General features: G+C 41.3%; 1 protein-coding gene across 1 annotated transcript in view; it reads right to left on the minus strand.

The window, feature by feature from the left end:
* Nucleotides 1-786: 786 nt before the first annotated feature.
* arfgef2 (ADP-ribosylation factor guanine nucleotide-exchange factor 2 (brefeldin A-inhibited)) overlaps nt 787-21,609 on the minus strand; it is a 38,222-nt gene continuing 17,399 nt past the window's right edge. The window contains exons 20-39 of the mRNA XM_063879176.1: nt 20,554-20,682; nt 19,637-19,795; nt 19,202-19,349; nt 18,966-19,062; nt 18,838-18,878; nt 18,578-18,747; nt 17,726-17,877; nt 16,813-16,985; nt 10,245-10,405; nt 9,985-10,115; nt 8,739-8,868; nt 8,451-8,586; nt 7,647-7,785; nt 7,444-7,501; nt 7,177-7,285; nt 6,605-6,744; nt 6,306-6,483; nt 4,828-4,966; nt 4,303-4,420; nt 787-2,250 (exon numbers count right to left, since the gene is read on the minus strand). Coding sequence (XP_063735246.1) covers nt 2,092-2,250; nt 4,303-4,420; nt 4,828-4,966; nt 6,306-6,483; nt 6,605-6,744; nt 7,177-7,285; nt 7,444-7,501; nt 7,647-7,785; nt 8,451-8,586; nt 8,739-8,868; nt 9,985-10,115; nt 10,245-10,405; nt 16,813-16,985; nt 17,726-17,877; nt 18,578-18,747; nt 18,838-18,878; nt 18,966-19,062; nt 19,202-19,349; nt 19,637-19,795; nt 20,554-20,682 — 2,667 coding nt within the window. The 3' untranslated portion in view covers nt 787-2,091. The remainder of the gene's footprint in view (nt 2,251-4,302; nt 4,421-4,827; nt 4,967-6,305; nt 6,484-6,604; nt 6,745-7,176; nt 7,286-7,443; nt 7,502-7,646; nt 7,786-8,450; nt 8,587-8,738; nt 8,869-9,984; nt 10,116-10,244; nt 10,406-16,812; nt 16,986-17,725; nt 17,878-18,577; nt 18,748-18,837; nt 18,879-18,965; nt 19,063-19,201; nt 19,350-19,636; nt 19,796-20,553; nt 20,683-21,609) is intronic.

A 21,609-nucleotide genomic window follows, 5' to 3' on the forward strand; every position in this document is an offset into this window, starting at 1 on the left:
TGGTAACCTTTGTTACCCCCAAATGTAGCGCGCGCCAGGCCAACTGCCAGTTTGAGCACAGCGCGCCCCCCTGTGGACATGTTTATTTATAAGACCGGAAACCTCCATCAGTAAAAGAATCACTTCAGACGCAATTATTAGGCCCAGAAGCATGGTTAAAGAGTTGACTTAACACTGGGTTTATCTTCTTTCTTTTTTTTAAATGTGAAAACATCACATTATTCATTATATACACACAATACAGTTCATACCAGCGGAACACAGACAAAATAAAATATAAGAAATGAAAGAATAAGGGAAAAAAGCAATGGGTGTTTCAAAAAAATATTTGTTGTATACAAAGTTATTACTGGTTTCCATACTGCTGTTCTTGTTAGTGTTTAAATCTTGGTTTGGAGTTATTACATCTCTTGATATTGATGAGATATTTCCCAAAAGTAAATAACCTTTAAACACTGAATTCTTGAGCAGACGTCGTCTTGTCATCTCGCCACAATTAAAAAGACACCAAAAAATATTTCAGAACAAAATGAAATCATCCATACCAACGATTAGTTCCCCACAAAAGCAAGGTATCAAAACAATCAAGTGTATTCTGGAAATTCGTCATATACACATGCCTCTTTATTAATACTTTATTTAATTTTTATTTTGACAGGAACTGGAACTGGAAAACCTTGACTGCACCCTTTATTAATATTAGTAGTACGATTAAGTCAATTCAAAATATTTGAGGATTAAAAGCTTTAAAGCTCCATAAAGTTAATCAAAAGGCACACAAGTGGATCAGAATTCAGGTTTATTGATTACTTCACCAAATGTTTGGAAGATTACATCACAATATTATGTATAGAACCGTATAGCACTTTCATTTCTATGTATCTTACATTGAAAACTTTACAGTCTGCTTTTTTCATGTACTGTATATATATATATATATATATTCCCTAGCTTTAGGGAAGAAAAGTAGACATCCATAGTTGCAAGGGAAGGAATGCTTCTCAAAAAATATTTAAATGCACTTTAAATAATTACATACATCCTTCTTTTTTTTAAAAAAAGGCATGGAATAAACTACGAAGGATTCAGAGATTCCTCTTTCTCTGTAGATGCAGCATTTGGTTTCACTCCGTCCCGGAACTCTACTGCTGAATGTGACACAACACTGACGGGCGCTCCAAACATCCAGAGCTAGATGATACACTGGAAGGCGTTAATACATGAGCAAACTGTCGGCAATAGGTGTGCAAACAGATTTTGGGAAATGGACAACCACTGTGTCCCCTCATAGGGCTGAATGATGGATAAGTGGAGGATTTTATGAGCCAGCGGATTTTGTGAAGCCAGGAAAAGCTGACTCTGAAAAATAATCATAAAGCAAGTGAGCAAAATAAATATGTAAAATCTCATTGATATGGAATTGATGGACGAGAGGACGGTTGTGTGGCAGGGACCTCACAAATGAAGCTGCTTGAAATCTTTGATCGTGTAGGTAGAGACGCATATTCTTCTCACCTGCAGCTCAGAGCTTTAGTCAACAGCCCGCTACCGAATACCAGGAACTCAAACATTAAAGTGACAAACAATGCATCGAAATGAGGGTTCAGATATTACAACGTCTTTTCATTAGATCACCAAACTCACAATAAGGGCGACACTTGACGGTGTCATCGTTTTCAAACAGGCACAGGCGGCCAAAAATCGCAAGTGTAAGGTTCATCGAATTCAATGGTATCGTCGGCTTAAAGACCTCTTTTGTTAAAAAAAACAAACAGAAAAACAAACCAACAAAATCGGGTACAATATCAATAAATTATCCGTTTACAGTTCTTCTTGTCATTGAGATGAGAGTCAAAGGGACGATGAATGACGGTCAGCAGAGAGCGCTGGTCACAGTGCTGTTCATCCCCGAGAAAAACACGGGAGGAGGACAGGGTGAAGACTTTCCTACAAGCGGAGTGCAGTAGAGAAGCTGAACAGAGACAGAAAAGCTGCAGTCTTTCTCCTCTTCCTCCTCTGTGTTCCAGTCTCTTTTGTGTCAACCTACAAATGTCCTTTTGATTTCTCCACCCATTCCTGCACCCAGTCATTCTAGGATACGGGAATTCGGGCCCCCTCAGGAGTGGCGATGTGGAAGACTGAGCCGATGCGCAGGAAGAAGCGCCTGAGGACGGCCCGCAGCTCGGGGATCAGGTCGAACTGCATCATCTCACACAGGTGGGGGTAGTAGCAGGAAGCATGGGGCTTGAACTGGAAAAGGAGACAGTGAGATAAAAAAATATTTAGTTTCTTTCCTCTGAAATGCATTTCATTTCTGCTATTATCTTTACTTTTAAATATTTATCTGTGTTTACTCTTTGTAAAAATCAATGTCTACAATGATGAAAGTAATGTTTTGGGATGATTCAGTAGCTATGGTTCGATTAGTTATTTAGGGTATTTTGTCATATTCTGCTCATTTTCAGGTTCACATTGGTTTTTTGGGCCTCTACTGTGACATGTTTCCATGCTTTAAAGTTCACAAAGGGCTTCAGAGCCCAGTCTGTTTTGATTGGTCAACCATTTAGAGATGTCCCGCCTCTAAGCCAATCACACACAATGTGTCAAAACGATAACCAATAGAAGCACAAGAGTCCAATGGTGGCGTTTCAGGCAGAGTGTGTGGGGGAGAAACTCCCTCTGGAGGAATTTAGCCTTTGTAGACCATTAACCTATAAAAACAAACAAAACCCTATAAAAAAACACAAAAAAAATAGCGCTTCTTTAGTTTTAGGTGTTTTTCTTTAGCTTGTTAATGTCTCTACAATACACTACTATCCCAAATTCTTCATGTGTGAGTAATATATGGTAAATACCTCATGTTTAGTGTCTGGGCCCCCATTGTAAAGTTTTGGATAGCCTCTCTTGGTGTCCCATTTCACATATCTCAATTATGTCTTTTTGTATTATTATTTTAAAATGTTAGACAGATATGTATTTGTTTTGGGTGAACAGTTCTTTTAGTCTGATAAAAGTATTTGTCAAAGATGTGTCTTTGGAAATATTTACAGGACAGAGAAAAGAAGGGCGGCTGCTCTGTGTGGGTGGTGCTCAGGGCCAAAGAGTTCACAGCAGGGCGTCAAATTGTTGTGTTATGAGGCCGGGGAATTACGAAATAGCATTTGGGTAAATAAACACAATTTAAAGGTTTGTTTTACCAGGCTGGTGCCACCTAGTCCACTCTAACAATACTGTTTTCTCTTTTGTTGATGCAGTGGTTAGTGTGGTGTTAGCATTTTCCTCTAAAGCTGGTTGCCTGGCGCCAAAATTTCCTACAGCTTTAAGTTGCATGCTGGGTTGTTTTTTAACTAAAATCTGCAATAGTTTTGCAAAGAAAAAACCCTGAGTCATGAGCCGCTGTGACTCATCAGTGAATCAGCCGTCACATTGAGTGTGCATGAGTCATAGGTGAGAGCTTCTTACAGTGTTTACCATCTGAGAAATGTGAAATAAAAACAAAACAAAAGATCAGAGCTTCACATACACATTTGAAACCCATCCTTTGTAAACTGATTATGTTGCGGTGTTATATTGAAGCCTTTAATATGACCTAAATCTTAGACTATCAGCGACAAGAAAACAGGATGTATTTGAGATTATGTGGATGTGTTTGTTGCTGGGGCAGGAACAACAAAAAAAGAATGGACTGAACAGCCACCAAAAACAAAAGAACAGCTATGGACGCTTATTCAACAGATAGCAATACTTGAAAATTTAAAACTAATCCCAAATGTTCACTTTTACCCTCAGTTTGGTGTGTAATATGTCCATTTAATTTATGGTTTGACGTCAATATAGGAATTTACGTTCGGGGCAAAACACAATGTTTCTTGTGTTAGCATTTTCACAAAATAGTCATAACATTACATATAAAATTGCTCCATTACATCATTGCTATACATCCTGCAAACAGTAGAACCACAAATGCATATCAATAATAAGTTGCATAACAAATGTCAACAAATGCAGCCAGGTGAACTTCATCACTTTTCTTACACCGGTGGCGCAAGTCAACAAGCTTGTGTCTGATCAACTTTCCATTATATTTATGACCCAGGTTTATCTATAATTTATAATCCCAGTTGAGATTTCATCCTAGTTGGACACAATCCAAAGTTCCAACAAAAATATAGGTGTGTGTGTGTGTGTGTGTGTGTGTGTGTGTGTGTGTGTGTGTGTGTGTGTGTGTGTGTGTGTGTGTGTGTGTGTGTGTGTGTGTGTGTGTGTGTGTGTGTGTGTGTGTGTGTGTGTGTGTGTGTGTGCCTTGTCGTCAGGCAGCCGTAGTGTCCTGGTGAGCAGCAGCATCAGCAGGCTGTTCCAGGCCTCTCTGTGGCTCTCTGAGGTCAGACTGATGAAGTACGCCAGAGCTTCACTGCACACCCTGAGAACACATACACACTTACAGGATTATAATCAACACAATATTATGTTTTGTATACTATTATTGTTGTCATTCTAGTAGAGCAGGTCTACGCTTGACATCTTGAAACACAACACCAGTTATTAAATGACCAGCAGCCCACATGAGTGTAATACATGAGTCAAGTGCAGCTGCTCAGTGAAAAACACAAGGTGATCTGTACCAGGCTGAACACACACACAATCACACTCACAGTGAACCCTCCATAAATATATAATGAGGTATGAGCCATGTGTCAAAACAGTTTACTCAGCTCGGAGCAAAAACCAGGGCTACACTTCTCTGTAACACAGTGAGTGCTTATTTATCTAAAGTTCAACTAGGCAATAAGATATTGTCTTTTGTGAACAAAACCCTTTAGTACTCACAGCAGCAGGCGTGTCTGAATGTCAGGCCATGAATCCTGCAGTTGACGGTCAGAGTACATCCTGAACAGGATCCTCAGGCTGCATGCCAGGCTGCTGGTCTCCTGCTTCAGCAAGTTGGGCTTGGACTTCCCTTTAAAGCCTGAGGGCGGAGAGAGGCAATCATTGGGAAGGAAAACAGAAACAGTAACAGCAGCAGCAGGAGAGGGTTTTGCCTGTCCCTGATTTGGTTCTGTTCATACCCCTCTTAATCCTCTCATGTCCTTTCTGTAACCTTACGGTCTTCACAAAGAGAGATGACTCATGCTTCATGCAATATACACTTTTCACAATCCATTAATGTTGCTTCTACTCCATTACCTCAATATGATCACTTTATAATCATGCTACTTATTTGTCTACTATGGATGTGTACTTGTCTTTATTTACTGGTGCTTGCCTCTTTATTTAGTTAGTTACTCTACTACTCCTAATCCTGTTTTCCAGCAGTGTCGTCTTTGCTCTCACATTGTTCATCTCCCCGCTGTGGGATGAATTCAATATTTTTTGTCATCTATTCTTCAACTCTCTAATCAAGGCATATCAAAAAATACTTAAAAAACAACAGGAACAACAAAGGAAGTAACAGAATATCAAAGGTAGATTTAGCTTATTCACCTGATGCCTGAAGGTTTCTGGTTAGAGTGAAGACATTAAGGGAAGTTTCAGTGTTAAAGTACATTCCTACAAATGTAGATGTTAATTTTGGAAGAGCCTGAATATTCAGCTCTGAGGTCATCCAATAATGAACAGTTTTCAGGTTCCATGCAGCCAATAACACAGTTTCCTGCTGAGCGTTAGTGAAGCTGACTTTACATTTTAACTGGATTTTAGATGAATTTGTAAACCGTAAGAACATTAAAACGAAGATTACATTTGAACAATATATTTAAAGACAATAAAAGGCATTCTCACAACAGACAGAGGCTCTCATAAGGTTGACTTCAGGGGTTTTTCTAGAAAAATATAGCATGAATCACAAAATCACAGCCCCGCCCGCTTTCCGGCACAAACACTGCATCAGAGCAATGCGGAAAATAACAGCCTTTTCATTTCTTAAAGCTGCTGAGTCATATATTCCACCTCAAACAACTCAAACAAAAAAGGAAAGTAAAACAAACTAATTCAGAAATCTCAGTTTCAGTGTCAGCCTGCTGCCAGCCTCTCTTTCACCGGCAGACCCTCCGGACATCCATCCCCTATTTATTGTCTGTAAAAACAAAGCTGTCTCTGCCGTCTGACCAGACATTTGACACCATACTCATATTACTGGAGTAATTATACAGTTTTTTACCAACAGAAATATTGCTTTCTGCACACCAAATTCTGCATTTTGGTATGAAGGCGCACGCCAACGGTAAGAGGGCGCAACGCCCCTGTTACCCGGTTTAGACATATTCGTGGACTTGTTTCTGAGCCATGGTGGGGGTGCTTTTGTTTACCTGCCCTCCACAGCGCTGTCCTCTGCTCGTTGTTGGAGTTGAAGTCCTTGGCGAAGGTGTGCGACTCCAGCAGACAGTCGAGCAGCTTGAAGAGGTGAGCGGAGGTCATGTGACGGTACATGCCCTGCTCTGAGCCCGCCCCCCCCCCCTCCGTCTCAGACTCCTCCAGAGCATCACGCTGATGGGAGGACGGTTTGAGACAACTTTAATAACTGTTTGGACATTTGATGCTGTAGAATGTAAAGCATTCCTCAAATAGAAATCAAACAAATGATAAATAAATCTGGGTTTTATCGTACCTGTGCAGCAGCCATGTTCTCTGCGTCCTCCTTCTTGCTGGTTGCTGGGAAAAAGACGATGTTGTCTATGGTCTGGATGAGTTCAAGCTGCACCACGCATTTAATGAGCAGCCCTGCAAACAGCTTCTGGTCTGAAACTCCTGCAGGATAAAGAGAAGCAAGTGGTGTGAAGATTTACGTTTTTTAAGGTTAAAAGAAGGGATAAAAAGCAACAATGGTGGTCAGATTTTACAGTGGCAGAAAGCGATTTTATTCAATAAATAATAATTAATAAAAATAAATAAGATTATTTTAAAAAATGGTATTATTGAAATATATATTTATTATTTTCAGGTATTCTTTTCGAATAATTTCACATTTACTATTTATTTTATTTATTTCAGGGTGTAAAGGATGGTCATAATTATTTATTCCATATTTATTAAAATTCCATAGCATCAAATGATATAACTGTTAAATATATATTGTTTTGTTTGTCTCCAGGCAGCCATTTTCCATTTTTGTAAATATATATTCAGGTTGAAGTTGAGTGTGATGTGTGTATGAGTGAGTGTGTGTGTGTGCATACTCACTCGCACTGGACTTGCCCTTCCAGGTGTCGTCGCTGGACATCTGGCTGTGTCCTCTCTCAGACAGGGCTCTGTCGTAGCTGCTCTGGGACACGCTGTCAAAATCAGCGTCCTGGAGACAAATAACAATGATACATATTCACAGGTTAGGGTCGTCCTTCTGATTCCCTGAGGAATGTATTTCAGACCAAGCATGCAGCATCTGCTGAGCTACTGCACTACATCCTGTATTTATTGTAAAGACATATGAGTATTTGTTGATTTCCTTACAAAATGCTTGCCATCTGCAGTCTCCTCATCCTGCCCAGCCGGTCGCCATGTCAACAAACTGAAAAAAAACAGAATGGCAGATCAAGATTCAGGTGATAATATCCTATCACAGAAGCACCAGACCTTCAATTACTTTAATGACCTAGTAACATTATTAACATTATTTTTTTAGTTGGCTGTTAGCAGAGTGACTGAGGACTCACGCGTGCGGGCTGGTGTTCTGGAAGATCTCCAGCATACAGGAGCATGTGATCTGCCACACCTCAGGGCTGAACTTCTCCCCATTCAGAATCACCAGGTTCTCCAGACAGTTTGTCCCCGACCGGGCCAGCTGCTCGTTGTCTGCAGAGGAAGGTGAGGAGGGGTTTAAAGCCCCGCTACACAAAAACTTGGAACCTCATTGAGGATTAAGCCGGAATGCATTTCCCATATTTATCCCACAAAATATAGACAGTGTTGTGTTTTGGTGAAACAAATTGTAGCAACTCAATAATATTGATGTTTAAAAGTGATATTTTCCTTTCAGACCCCCTCCCTACCCCAATAATGTTCGTACAGCCCCTTACTGTCCCTTTCTACTATTTAGTTGTGTTGCAATGAAATGTGTTCAAACGCTGATAGCTCTATACATGTTAAGATAGAGAATTACTTAGAATATATATTAAGTAAAACTTTTGTTTTTAAATAAATAAATATAATAAAAAAGATAAATTATTAAATTAAATTTGATTTAATAATTTTTAAAAGAAAAAGAAATAGCATTGGTGATACAAATCTAAGTGAAAAAACTAAGTGAAAAATGTATAAATAAATAAAATATACACTATATATATTTATGTATACATAAAAAACTAAAGGGATAAAGGGAAGTCTAACAAAATACCATTTCTACAGCCTTAGTTTGTGAAATCTGGCATAGCATTGTGGGTGTTATCTCTGTCCTATGAGCAGTATTCGCTCTTTGTGTGGACAGATGAGTGTTGTGTGGATGTGAATTGAACACCCACCTTGCCTGACACACCACTGCAGCTGAGTGAAAATGTCAGCCAGCAGAATTTCACTGAGCGGCTCATAAAACTGGGTGAACACGTCGCAGATGGCATACAGAGCATGGTTACAGGTCGTCGTCATCCACTCGGTTTTCTGCAGGCAAACAGGAGACAAACATTAGCTATTCTTTAAAAAAATATCCCTCCTTTTTATTGTCTTTTGCCTCGCAAAACCACAGAGGATATCCTTTTTAGTGGCTTGTCAAAACAGAAACAACATGGGACTTGCTGTCAGTGACCTCTGACCTCTGTCTGCTGCTCAGGAAGCTTCATGTTGTCAAAGATGCGGAAGACGATTCTGAAGAGGTCGTGCCACCAGTGCTTCTCGAAGGTGAGGCCGTAGCTCTTCATGATCTCAAACATGACCGTGAGACCTCTGTCAGAAAGCAAAAACAAACAGCTCACTCATCAGTCGTGCTGCTTCAGCTCTGCAGCAACACACTCAGGACATCCTGGATCAATACATATTTAGTAAATGCTGCTCACCCATACTCACTACAAACTGTATGGCACTTTTAAACTACCTCTAGTTTGATCATATTGATGCAAAAAAAGCTGAAGAATTGTCATTAAAGCTGATCATATTCAGACAACCAAGCCTTTATTTTTTTTTAAATAATATGCCCTGAGAATGAGACTCTACAAATAATGTTTAGAGCAATAAAATAACACTTTCTGACTGAATCCAAGGGTTGTAATGTTTGAAAAAAGGAAGATTAAGGAGGAAAAATTGTTGTGTAACAGGTCAGGGGTGTACTTTGAATAAGGGGAAATAAAACATTTAAAGGAAGTAGTAATATGTGTACAGTTAAAGATAAACGGATACAAAAACATTATTTTAAGAGAATAACAAAACAAAGAAACTGATATAAATGACTGAAATAAAGGTTCAGTTTCTTGTTAATATTTGTGTTTCTTAGCTTTACTTAATTTGATCTGAAAGCGAGAAAATACTGACAAATAATGATCTGTTTTTGTTTTATTTATCAGTTTCTGATTTACGATGCTGTAATTCTTTATACCGTTATTATTTATTATCCAATAATATTCATTATGTTTTTGTTTCACTGCTATTTTGGATAGGGTAATTCATTGTCAAGTTATACAAGTAGGCTCAGGCTTCAGTATTCACTTTTTTCCCCAGGCAGAGGAGTTTACATTTGCTTTTGTTTTATTTAACTTTTTCTTAAATGATTTTGAATTATTAAACCACTTTCATTGCTTTTTGGTCAATTGTCGTATTGTATAGAATAACAGTAATAGCATAGTAAAATAACTGTCTAATTAACTAGTGACATCTTGCTATATCTTACCTTTAAATATATTAGTCCTCGCTACATATTTGAACATTGTTAGTAAGGCTATAATACATATGATAATTTAAACTGGGCAGGTAAAGCACTAGGGATTAGAGGGGTAGAAGATTTGGAGGACAGATCCCTGTAATGCAGTCCCCACGTTGAAATGAATGAGCCGTTTTTTTTTTCTTTACCTGGTCCGGACATCCAGCTTGCAGCGGTTGATGATACAGGAGAGCTCAAACAGGATGGGGAACCAGCCACGCACCCACACCCGATCGCCGGGGGCAACATTCATGTCATCGCTGGTGTACTCCCTCAGCGCCTGCACAGGGACACATAAGGTGGAATATTACATCGATAGTGTTAAAGAAACCACAAAGTGTTATTAATAAATGATAGGTGTTGTTATCTCGTCACACAATTGCCATTTCATTGATCTCATCGCCCCCACCTGTGGCCTTTCAGAGACGTATTTGGCGCAGTGTCGGATGAGTCTGATAGCCTCCATGCTGGTGTCAGGGAAAGCCGCGTTACACACAAACTCCGACAGGCACTTCACTGCATCCTGGAACGAATCGATAGCTGCTGCAAAGTGCTGCTGGAAGGTGTTCACTGAGGGATGGGAGAGGAAAAGAAGAAAAGAATGAGTCGGTTGGTTAAGAAGATCTTTACATAAGCTCTGAGAGGCAGAGAGGAAAAAAAATATTCTGATGATCCATTTTCCAAAAGCGATCTAGATAGTTTTCTCTTTCAATGTTTATGATTTCAGTTAAAAAAACAGGTGGATAAACACCGGAAGTAACCTGCAGACGCAATGGTCGGAGGGCACTAGAGCTCCTACTAACTATCCCTCAATTTTGATATTTAGTCAGGTTACACATTTGATAATCTTATTTACTGAATCGGTAAAGTTGTAGAAGATGTTGTGGTGCAACAAAACGGGCAGTTCGCCAGCCAAAACTCCTTCAGCGAAACGCAAACAGTCAGAGGGCGGCGGCGTGGATGCGAACATTGCCAGTAGCGTTAGCGTGGCTGTTGAGCTAGCGTTAACCAGACAACAAGATAACCTGGAAGCAGCGGTGACACGGGCTGTTCAAGGAGCTATCGACGAAATGAAAAACTCTGTAGAGAGTTTGGAGAGGAAAGTGGTAGCCCACATTGAAACGGTCAAGGGACTGGTCGCGAAAGTGGATCATGTACAGGCCGAGACGAGAGCCATGAAAAGGGCAGTGAGTAACAACACAGCCGATCTGGGAAAGTTGCAGCTGAAAGTTGCCTCGCTGGAGGACCAATATCGGCGGGAAACATGAGAATTATGGGGATCGCGACCGGCAGAGAGGGAGGGGATGCAATCGCTTTCCTACAAGACATGTTGCCAAAGTGGATCCCCTCGCTCAGCGATGCCAAGATTCAAATAGAGCGCGCCTATAGGATCCGCAGTAACAAGAACAATGGCCAGGCTACCATGATATTCAAAGTGCTCAGGTACCAGGACCGCAACACCATTCTGCAAGGGGCTCGCGAGGCGAGGAAAAATGCTCCCATGCAGGACGCCGGGAGGGCAATACGGTTCTATGCAGATTACAGCGCATTCACGAGCGAGAGGAGGAAGGCGTATGGAGAGGTGATGAAGGAGCTGTACGAGAGAGGCATCCCGGCTTTTCTAATCTACCCGGCCACCCTGAGGATGACGATCGGCGGTGAACAACGCACCTTCACTTCAGCGCGCGAGGCCGCACAGTTCCTGAGGAAGAAGGCCGGTGAGGGACCGCCATCGCTCCGCCAGCTGTTCACCATCGGCTCGGGAGATGCGTCACGACCGGAGGACGACGACATGGATCAGTCTGACATTTCGGTTCGACACGGATGATGTCGGGGTCGATCAGCTGGAGCATTGGAGCACGGATATCTACTATGATTCCCCGAGGAGAAAAACTTGATTCGCTGCATAGGGTGTGATTTGTTCGCAACAACCCCGGACCCTGTTACAAAGTTGAGGTGGGAGAACTGTTTGTAATATTTCTTTGGGTTATAAGACCTGCCCCCATCTGACCGCACTGTTATTTTGTTGTTTTAGGATGCCCTAGTTATGAAAATGTTTACTTATGGTTGTCAGATAAATAATCTTAGAGGGGATATTTATGTTTACCAAATACTTCTTTAATTTATGGGCAGAATTGATGACGGAGGTCACAATATGTACAGTTATGTGCCTATTTTTGTTTCTACCTGCACTTTACTTTGACTATCTTATTGATTTGGATGAATAAGGGATCTCCGGCCAGGTGTATGTGTTACTGCTGTGAGTTAACCTGACGGGAGGGAGTTAACTGTTACAAGGGAGGGATAGATAGGATTTTATGACGTCTTGCTGAGCTGCGTTATGCAAAAGTCACGCGGGTCAGAACCACTGTTCAGGTGGGGTGGGGGGGTCTGGAGGGGTGGGTGAGTGAGGGGGAGTGTGGATATCTCGGTTATGACTCTTACATCAGACCTTTTATTGTCACACCTGGAGCAATAGCTACCAATTTCGATAATGGTTAAGCTATCTATATTGAGCTATAATGTCCGGGGAGTGAAATGCTTAGACCTACTCCGTCGCAAGAATGTGGATGTAGCATTTATTCAACAAAACACACCTGAGGGCGGAGGATGTATCACGCTTTCAAAATAGGCAATATAAAGTCGTGGCTTCGGATTGTGGGAGTTCTAACTCTAGGGGGACAGTCATTTAGACCAAAGGAGTCTGGCCTTAGAGGTGGAAAAGATTAATAAAGGGACTTCAGGTCGCATAGCATATTTATGTACGACCATATATGGAAAGAAAGTAGCATTTGTATCCGTATACGCACCAGCAGTTTTTGACCCTCTCTTTTTTCCTGAACTTACCAAGGAGCTGCTGTCCTTATTAGACTATGAGCTGATTGTGGGAGGGGATATGAACGCAGTGTGCGACCTTAGTTTAGATAGATCCACCTTGTCCGTTTCCCACACCCAGCGGGCAGCATCAGCTGCTCTCAACGTCATGATAGAGAATATTAACCTAGTTGATATGTGGCGCATTCAGAACCGGGACATTAGAGACTATACATGCTTTTCCGTGTATCTTAAATCTCATTCCAGAATCGACTACTTTCTGCTCTCTTCCGAGTCTGAAAACGGGCGGAGATCTGATACAGGTGCTGCTGGCGACCCTATCCGACCATAACCCGCTGTTGATGACGATGGATTTTAGTCACAGATTCAATAAAACACCTAGATGGCGCTTTAATACGACACTTCTGCAGGATGAGGTATTTGTAGCACAATTTAGGAAAAGAATTACAGAATTTGTAGCCAATAATGTAGGCACAGTAGAGGATGCCTCATATATATGGATGGCCACCAAGGGCTGTATTAGGGACTTTACATCCTCTTATGCATCTCACCTCAAAAAAGAGAGGAGCCGCAGGATCTGCGAGTTAGAAAAGAAGTGTCATATACTTGAGAAGCGGTTAAAGGGTAAATACGCTAAATCGGGGAAAAGAAAGAACTGAGGGGAGTCAGAGTGGAGTTCAGTGACCTGTTGAGGAGGCGAGCGGAATTCATCATGCACAGAGTCAGGCAGAGCTATTATTTTAACGGAAGCAAACAAGCAGGTTATTGGCACTGAAGCTTAAGCAAAGCGAATCCAGAGCATCAATCAATACCATCAAAATGGTTAATAATAAATGTACATCCGACCCAAAAGAGATAAATGTCGCGTTCCACTCTTTTTACAGGGAGTTGTACAAATCAACACGTAATTTTGATTCAGAGAAATGTAAGCAATTCCTGAGCAGACTGGATTTGCCCACGTTAGGGGAGCAGGAAGCAACAGATCTGGGTCGTCCCATATCCTTAAAGGAGCTGGAGACTGCGCTCAGGATGACAAATAAAGGGAAATCGTCGGGTCCAGAAGGCATAACGTCAGAGCTCTTACTACACTTCTGGGATATATTGGGGCCAGTTTTGTTGGGGTCGATCCAATCAGTGGTTGAAAAGGGCTCTTTCCCTACTCACACTAACGCTGCCCTGGTTTCGCTAATCCTTAAAAAAGGGAAAGACAAAACTGACTGCTCCAATTACAGACCGATTTCGTTAATAGACTCAGACAAGAAGCTTCCTCTAAGGTACTGGCATTACGTTTGGAGGGATACATGGACAAACTAATTCATTAGGATCAGACTGGCTTCATGAAAGGGCACCTGGCAGCGGACAATATACAACGCCTAATACATGTAATTCATGAAACTCAAAACTTACAGACTCCATGCGCGATACTGTCACTTGACGCCGAAAAGGCCTTTGACAGGCTCGAGTGGCAGTATCTGTGGGCGGTCCTGGAGAGATTTGGCCTAGGGAGAGGGTTTGTCGACATGATTCGTGTTTTATATGTTAACCCCAACGCCATGGTGTCCATGAACGGCTTACACTCGAGCCCCTTTCCCATTTTTCGTGGGACCCGACAGGGATGTGGCCTCTCGCCAAGTTTATTTATTCTGTCGTTAGAACCGCTAGCCCAACATCTGAGGGAGACCCAGGTCATTGCTCCTATTTGGATTAAAACCTCGTTGCATGCCATATCGGCCTTCGCTGATGACGTACCTATCTACTTATCGGATATTGAAAAGTCAATACCCTCTCTGTTAGCCACTTTTGAAGAGTTCAGGATGTTATCCGGCTATAAGATCAACTGGGCGAAGTCAGCTCTGATGCCCCTGAATGAACCCGCAAAAGCGGTAGTTTTGCCTTATGACATTCCCATCACAGCAGAGATCACATACTTGGGCATCCAGATTCAGCCTTCACTGCATAACATAGTAAAAACAAATGATGAGAACATATTTAAAGAGGTGGAACGTGACATAGCTGTATGGACTAAATTACCAGCTTCACTGCAAACAACGATTGCCTCCGTTAAAAGGAACGTGTTGCCTCGCCTTAACTTTGTTAGCACGATGATTCCGCTCCCTCGTCCGGCGGGATATTGGAAGAGAGTTGACTCCCTGTTACGAAAATATATCTGGAATAGTGGGCATCCCAAAATTAAACTCTCCACCTTACAGCGATCAAAGCAAGAGGGTGGGCTGGCCTTCCCAAATTTTATGAGGTACCATCAGGCCTTTCAGCTACGCCCACTTAAGACATGGCTTGACCGCTCCTCCCAGGTAGCCTGGAGAGATGTAGAAGATGCACTAGTGTTTCCATACAAACTCGAAGGGGTCTTATTTTCTGGACTAACTATCAACCGATGCATGTTACACTTTGGGCCTGTTATTACAAACTCTATAAGAAATTTCAAGGTGATTGAGAAGAGTCTGGGGGGGAATTGAAAATGGCATCTGAATACTCCACTGTGGGGGAACAAGAATATTATCTCAGGGAATAAGCCGTTTGGGTCAGCATCATGGTCCTCAAAGGGGGTGTATAATCTCAGAGATGTATTTGACCCAGGGGGTATGCTTAGCTTCCAGACCTTGTGTTCTCGTTTTTATCTGCCAACGACATCTCACTTTCTATACCTCCAACTACGGTTGGCCCTTCGCGCCTATGGTGTGCGGTCGAACTCTAAGCTGCATACGCACCCTGTATCGGACTGGCTATTCACAACGAACACTAGAGGACTCGTATCAGTTGTGTATTCACGACTTCAAACGCACACACAGAAGGAGCTACCCCTGGCCAAGACATGGTCTAGAGACTTGGCTGTTGCGGAGGAGGACATAAACTGGGAAAATGTCTGGGGGAACACATTTCACGCGTCCAAGAACCCCAACCACCAGGTTATTCACGTTGTGTCAGAAGGCCTATCTGACACCACGTTTGAGATTTCATATGAAGCTGTCAACCAACCCGAACTGTGACTTGTGCTCCTTGAACACACCGGAAACATTTAAGCATATGGTATGGGACTGCCCAGAGGTTTATGGCTTTTGGAGGAAGGTAACAGTGACTTTATCTAATATGATTGACAAACCTGTACCTCTGGAGCCGACTCTCCTCCTGCTAAATGACGATTCACTGGGGCTGAATGAGAAACAACGCAAGGTTTGGTTGGCTGGCTTGACGGCTGCCAAAAAACTGATAGTACAACGCTAGTACAACACTGGTTACCCCCTCACAAACTGTATGCTAGAAAATGGCTGGAATACTTTCAGGATGTGGTCATGCTAGAACTGTCTACAGCACGCGTGAACAAAGCCAAAGGTTCTACACTGGACTCATGGAAGAGAGCCGCTTTGGCTATAGCGAGCCTGCTCAGTTCAGAATAAAGGCACCCAGAAGAATCGTAAGACACTAAACCGAGAGGGGAGGGGGGAGGGGGGGATTCCGCCAGGGGAAGGGAGGGAGGAAGGGGTATGTTAAAAATGTTTGTATTATTCAATCTTGTCATGTGAGATTATAATTTCAATATAACAGTTGTTCACAAAAAAAAAAACGGGTGGATAAAAAGTTATTTCAGGATTATTTATACAACTTACTTCTTTCCTTTTGCGAAAACAAGTGAAGAAAAAAAAACAACTTGTAGGTTTTTTGCAAGATACGTTTGTTATTATATGTATTTCGGCCACAAAGGGGTGATGTGCAACACTACAATACATTTTAAATAGATTAAAATAGCATACAATTATTCTGGCAAATCCTATTTTTCATCAGCCTGTTTCACAGGCTGGTCTTATTTAGTGAACTTAAAAAGATTGAAGGCAAAACCTTTCAATCACCTGTTTTTCAGAAATAAACACAGAACAGAAATCTATTTATATCAGACTAAGAAATTGGACCATCAGAAAAAAAAAAGTGTCTCATTATCCTCAACGAGCTTTCATACGTTTAATACTTCCTGTCATTCATTTTCTCATCCGTTATTAAAGCTTAAGCAGGACAAAGTATTAGTCTCATCTGGGCACTGTGACGGTACACCACTTCTGACCCTGGTTTCCTTTGTATAACTTGAGCCAGAATGTCTGCCCAGAGGAGAGCGCTGCAGTTCTACTCACTGACGATGTGTCCGGTGGTCTGGAAGGCCAGCTCCACGATGGTCTCGTCGTGGTCGGAGGCTGCCTGATGGAACACCGAGAAGATGTTCTTCCAGCCCGAACGGATGTTAGCCGCCTGCGAGTTCACCATCTGAGCCACACACCTGATCACCATGTCTCTGATAGTGGGGGACCTGAGGGGATGGGGGGGTTAATATAGAGCAATACTGTAAAAACAGTCTTTATAAACTGTAGATAACCAGCGTCGGCCCCCCTTTCAACACCATTAAACTAAACTGCATTGAACTGGAATTAAATCAGGCCTACACTTCATCATATTATAAAATATAAACACCATTGAAATAACTGATCCTTTCCATGACTTTTCAAAGTGCCATTTTCCATACTCTTTGAAGTATTGAGCAATATTGAAATCACTATTATTTATTACTACTAATCATTGGTATACGAAATATACAAACATTTTTATTGCACTTTCACATTTAAATAAAAAGAGCACTGTTTTGACTTCCATGTTATAATGCAATCCCGCTAATGTACAATTTAGGGATGGACTATATGAAAAAAGTGACATTGCAATATAACTTTTTAATGCAATATGCAAAAACAATATCACAGGAAAAATTACTGAGAGATTAAACCTACATTATTAAATGCGATAATGCGTCGCACCTTCAAATCAAATTTAAGCGGCTAAATTGAGAGGATGTATATTTGTAATCTCAAGTAAACAATTGGATTATAAAACATTTAGTGACTACGAATGACCATAAACCAGCATGAAGTACGCAACCACCAAGCACGATCAATGAGCACACGCTGTGTTCTAAGATGAGAACCATGCCAATTTTACTTTTGTACACAGAACTGTCAGTCTGTCATGATCCCACCCGACCATATTACAGTATATTACCTGTTCTTCTTCATGATGTGCTCAAAAGGTCGGAGGAAGTCTTTCTGGAAGCGGAAGTTGGCCAGCTCTCCTTTCTCCAAGAACTTCATCGAGAGCTGCCTCAGGGAGTCCACAGCGAAGATGGCTACATCCTCGTTGGGGTTACAGCCCACCTGGAGGAGACAACCGTCAGGATGGGATCTCAGAGATCGTTCAGTTTACACAAATTAAAAAGAATCATGACTAAATGTTTCTTTACAAGACAATTTGCTAAGTTTGTGTACTGTATAATCTCAATTATTACAGACAGCTCAGCCAAATGTTTAAATTGTTCTTATAACCTTTAGTAATTTTAGATTGTTTGGAGGAACTGTCCTTTTAAATTTAGTCTGGTATCTAAAAATAATCACAATGAATAGCTTCTTTCTAAGGCAGAGGTTGGTCATTATGCAAAGTGTAAACTCAATTAACAAACAGTAAACCTTTTTACTTTTTCAGCAGAAATAGAACAACATTAGCTCCATTATATTATCCATATGCAAGTCTAACATTCACTGAGTTTATGAAATAGTTATACAGCAGAGGACCTAAATTGGCTTTAATGAAACACTGTTCAATCTATGTTTTGGATCTTTGTACCCTACTGAATTAATAAATTAAGCTCAATAAAGCACATTTCAATGCAATCATATTTTTAGGGGTTTACTTGTGTGTACAAACTTAGGACAAAAGTGTCCCATCTAAGTTCATCAGAATAGATGACAATATCTTTCAACTACACAGCCTGCAGAAGTAAGACATCCTCAAGGGGGCAACACAGGACAAAGGTCTTCCCCCTGCTGCTGCCTGACACCACCCCTCCAGTGCACCGACCTTGTTGAAGTGGTCTCCTATGACCTGCCAGATTCGGGACCACTGCAGCCTGATGCGGTTCATGTTGTAGTACGAGATTTCCACGATCTTCTGCAAGCTGAACATCCTGGGCTGGTGTGCTGAGGCCAGCTCGTCCATGGACACGGCACACAGCCAGCGCACAAAGTCCACTGGAAACATTTAAAACAGCAACCCACGAAATGAAGAACTTCTCCTTCTTTGGAACGCACACAGACAGAGACACTGTAAGCCACACTCACCGATTGCATTTCCATCCAGTCTGGTGGATCCAGTGAAGATCCTGCAAAGATAGAAGAAGTGTTGGTGTTAGTATGAACGGAAAACGTGATAGATCATGCATTTATTATGTTATTCATGTCCATTTTACCTGTCCACAGCTACCACCACACTCTGAGAGCTGGTCTCTCCCACTGACTCCTGGATGTGAGCCATCTGTCTCTTGTCCTGACTTCCCACCAGGTTACCTGCAACACCAAAAACATTTAACATGTCAGGTAATAATGCAGTGTGTGTGCTGTTTTATCTAAGAAAAACTCTTATGTAGGTTTGATGAGAATCCTCAAAAAAGAAACACATTATAAGAGATATAAGCATGTGTCTCACCCAGGCCCAGGGGCATGAACTCCTCTGTGCCGGAGGGTAGGCCCTTGATGCCAGCCTCCTTGTCCCGCACCACCCCTGAGATGTAGCGCGTCTTCACCCCGGTGCCGATCAACTGGGCAAGCTCCAGCTGACTGATGCACCTCAAGATCTACAACACACAGAAAACACGTTATTTCTACTGGCTTTTTCATTCATTTTAGAAGAGCTAAAAACTATTCTGATACAGATTATATGAAAAATAGCCTAAAAAGAGCTCCTAAATGAGCTCTTTTATTATTAACCCCTAAATGTTGAGGCATTTTCTTTGAGGGATGAGAATATAATTGACCAGGTCCACTACTAATCAAACATCTAAGAATCTATTACTTACAGGAATAAAGATATTTCTTAGATTTTAGAATACATTTCTCTTGGACAGTTCAAGTCGGGGCTCACCTCGTGCCAGGAGTTGCCCAGGTAGTTCCCGTCGGTGTGTGCCACAGTGATCAGGGTCTTGATGGTGTCGATGTTCTTCTGCTTCATCTCTGTGATGCTGGAGCTGGCTGTCAGCAGGGTGAATCTGGCCAGAGCTTGGACATACGCATCCCGCTCCAGCTGCACACAGGAAGGCCAATTACTACACACACACACACACACTGAGCCACTGTAACAATAAGGCATTACTGATGGATCATGTGAGGGGATAGAATAAACTCAGAGTAATGCTTATTCCCTCATATTCTTTGTCAAACACTGATTCCTGCTCCAGATCTTTCAGTTGAATATAGTCTTCAATATTACTGCTTAACATGTTTAACATTGAACCATTCTTATGTAGTTTCTGGAAGTCCAGCTGCAGTGATTTTTCTATTGTCCCTATGTTGCAAGATGATGGACAACTATTCAGAATTAGCTTAGGCCACTCAACATTTATTATACATTAGCGCAGTTAAACATTTAGTTTGGGTTTCCAGATGGATTTTGTCCTCAGATAAACACAATTATTCTGTTGGCTAAAATGATTTATATTTACAGCTGAATCAGAAACTAATCTGAATCTGATCACTAAAAAAAAAGTATAAAACCAAAGTAGCTCAACATGTCATGAAATGGGAAACATTTGCTCTTGTTGAGAGTGGGAGTTTAAAAACAATACATATGCTCTCTCCATATTAAATTGATACTGTTAACCTATTTTTAAAAAATCTTATTTACTAAAGGGATCCTATTCATTTTCTTGTGTTTTTCCCCCTTTTTGTGAGACCATATTGTTAGTTAATTCATATTGGTTAGGCATATTATTTTTACCTTACTTGAAACATTTTAAATGCATAATAATAACATGGGGCTTAATGCATGTTTATATGCCAGACCTGCATGTTGAAGATGCAGGCGATCCTGATGGCACAGCGGATTCCCTCCAGACACAGAGAGGCCACCTCGGGGTCGTCGCAGTCCTGCAGCCCCACGCTGAATGCCGCCAGCAGGGGGGTCCACGCCAGCTGCAACACACACTCTGTATCAGCAGGTGCTTTACAACTCCAACACTTCCCCTCTGTGGCTACTATCTGCATCGCACCGCCATAACATCTGCTTTAATGTAGTCAGGAATGTGCAGTAAAGTAATACTTATTTAACATGGTAACTTACTGAAAGGTAAGGTTTTTTAAATATATTTTAACTGAAAAAGAAATGAATTTAAAAAATGCTAAACTTGAATACATAAATAAAAAAATTAATGAAATCAAATAAGTTAGTGTGCTGCCTATTTCTATGTTTATAGAGATGAGATTTGTTTTTTGGCTGAGAGCGCTCCTTAGTTTGTTGGTTCGCTGGGGGCGTGTCAGAGTGAGTGCTCTCTGTTTTGAGAGGATCTTTGTACACAGAATCAGCAGGAGATTGTCACATGGAGCAGAGAAGTTATGCAAGTGTATGTGTGTCTGTGACACTTGAGTCTTGGAGACTATTCTTAAGTAATTAATGTACAGTTTTGGATGTGCTTATTTGCATAATGTTTGAAGTTTGTAACGTTGTGTCAGAAGCTAGTTTAATGTGTGTTTTATCTAGCAAATTGTGATGCTAATGGTAGCTAACTCAGTGTGTGTAGTATGTTTGCCTTTTGAAAAATACAGTGCTACTTATGTTCTACCTGTAAATGCTATGTACAGTGGGGCAAAAAAGTATTTAGTCAGCCACCAATTGTGCAAATTCTCCCATTTAAAAAGATGAGAGAGGCCTGTAATTTTTATCATAGGTATACTTCAACTATGAGAGACAGAATGAGAAAAAAAAATCCAGGAAATCACATTGTAGGATTTTTAATGAATTAATTGGTAAACTCCTCGGTAAAATAAGTATTTGGTCACCTACAAACAAGCAAGATTTCTGGCTCTCACAGACCTGTAACTTCTTCTTTAAGAGGCTCCTCT

Source organism: Eleginops maclovinus, chromosome 1, assembly GCF_036324505.1.
Source record: "Eleginops maclovinus isolate JMC-PN-2008 ecotype Puerto Natales chromosome 1, JC_Emac_rtc_rv5, whole genome shotgun sequence".
Taxonomy (NCBI): Eukaryota; Metazoa; Chordata; class Actinopteri; order Perciformes; family Eleginopidae; genus Eleginops; species Eleginops maclovinus.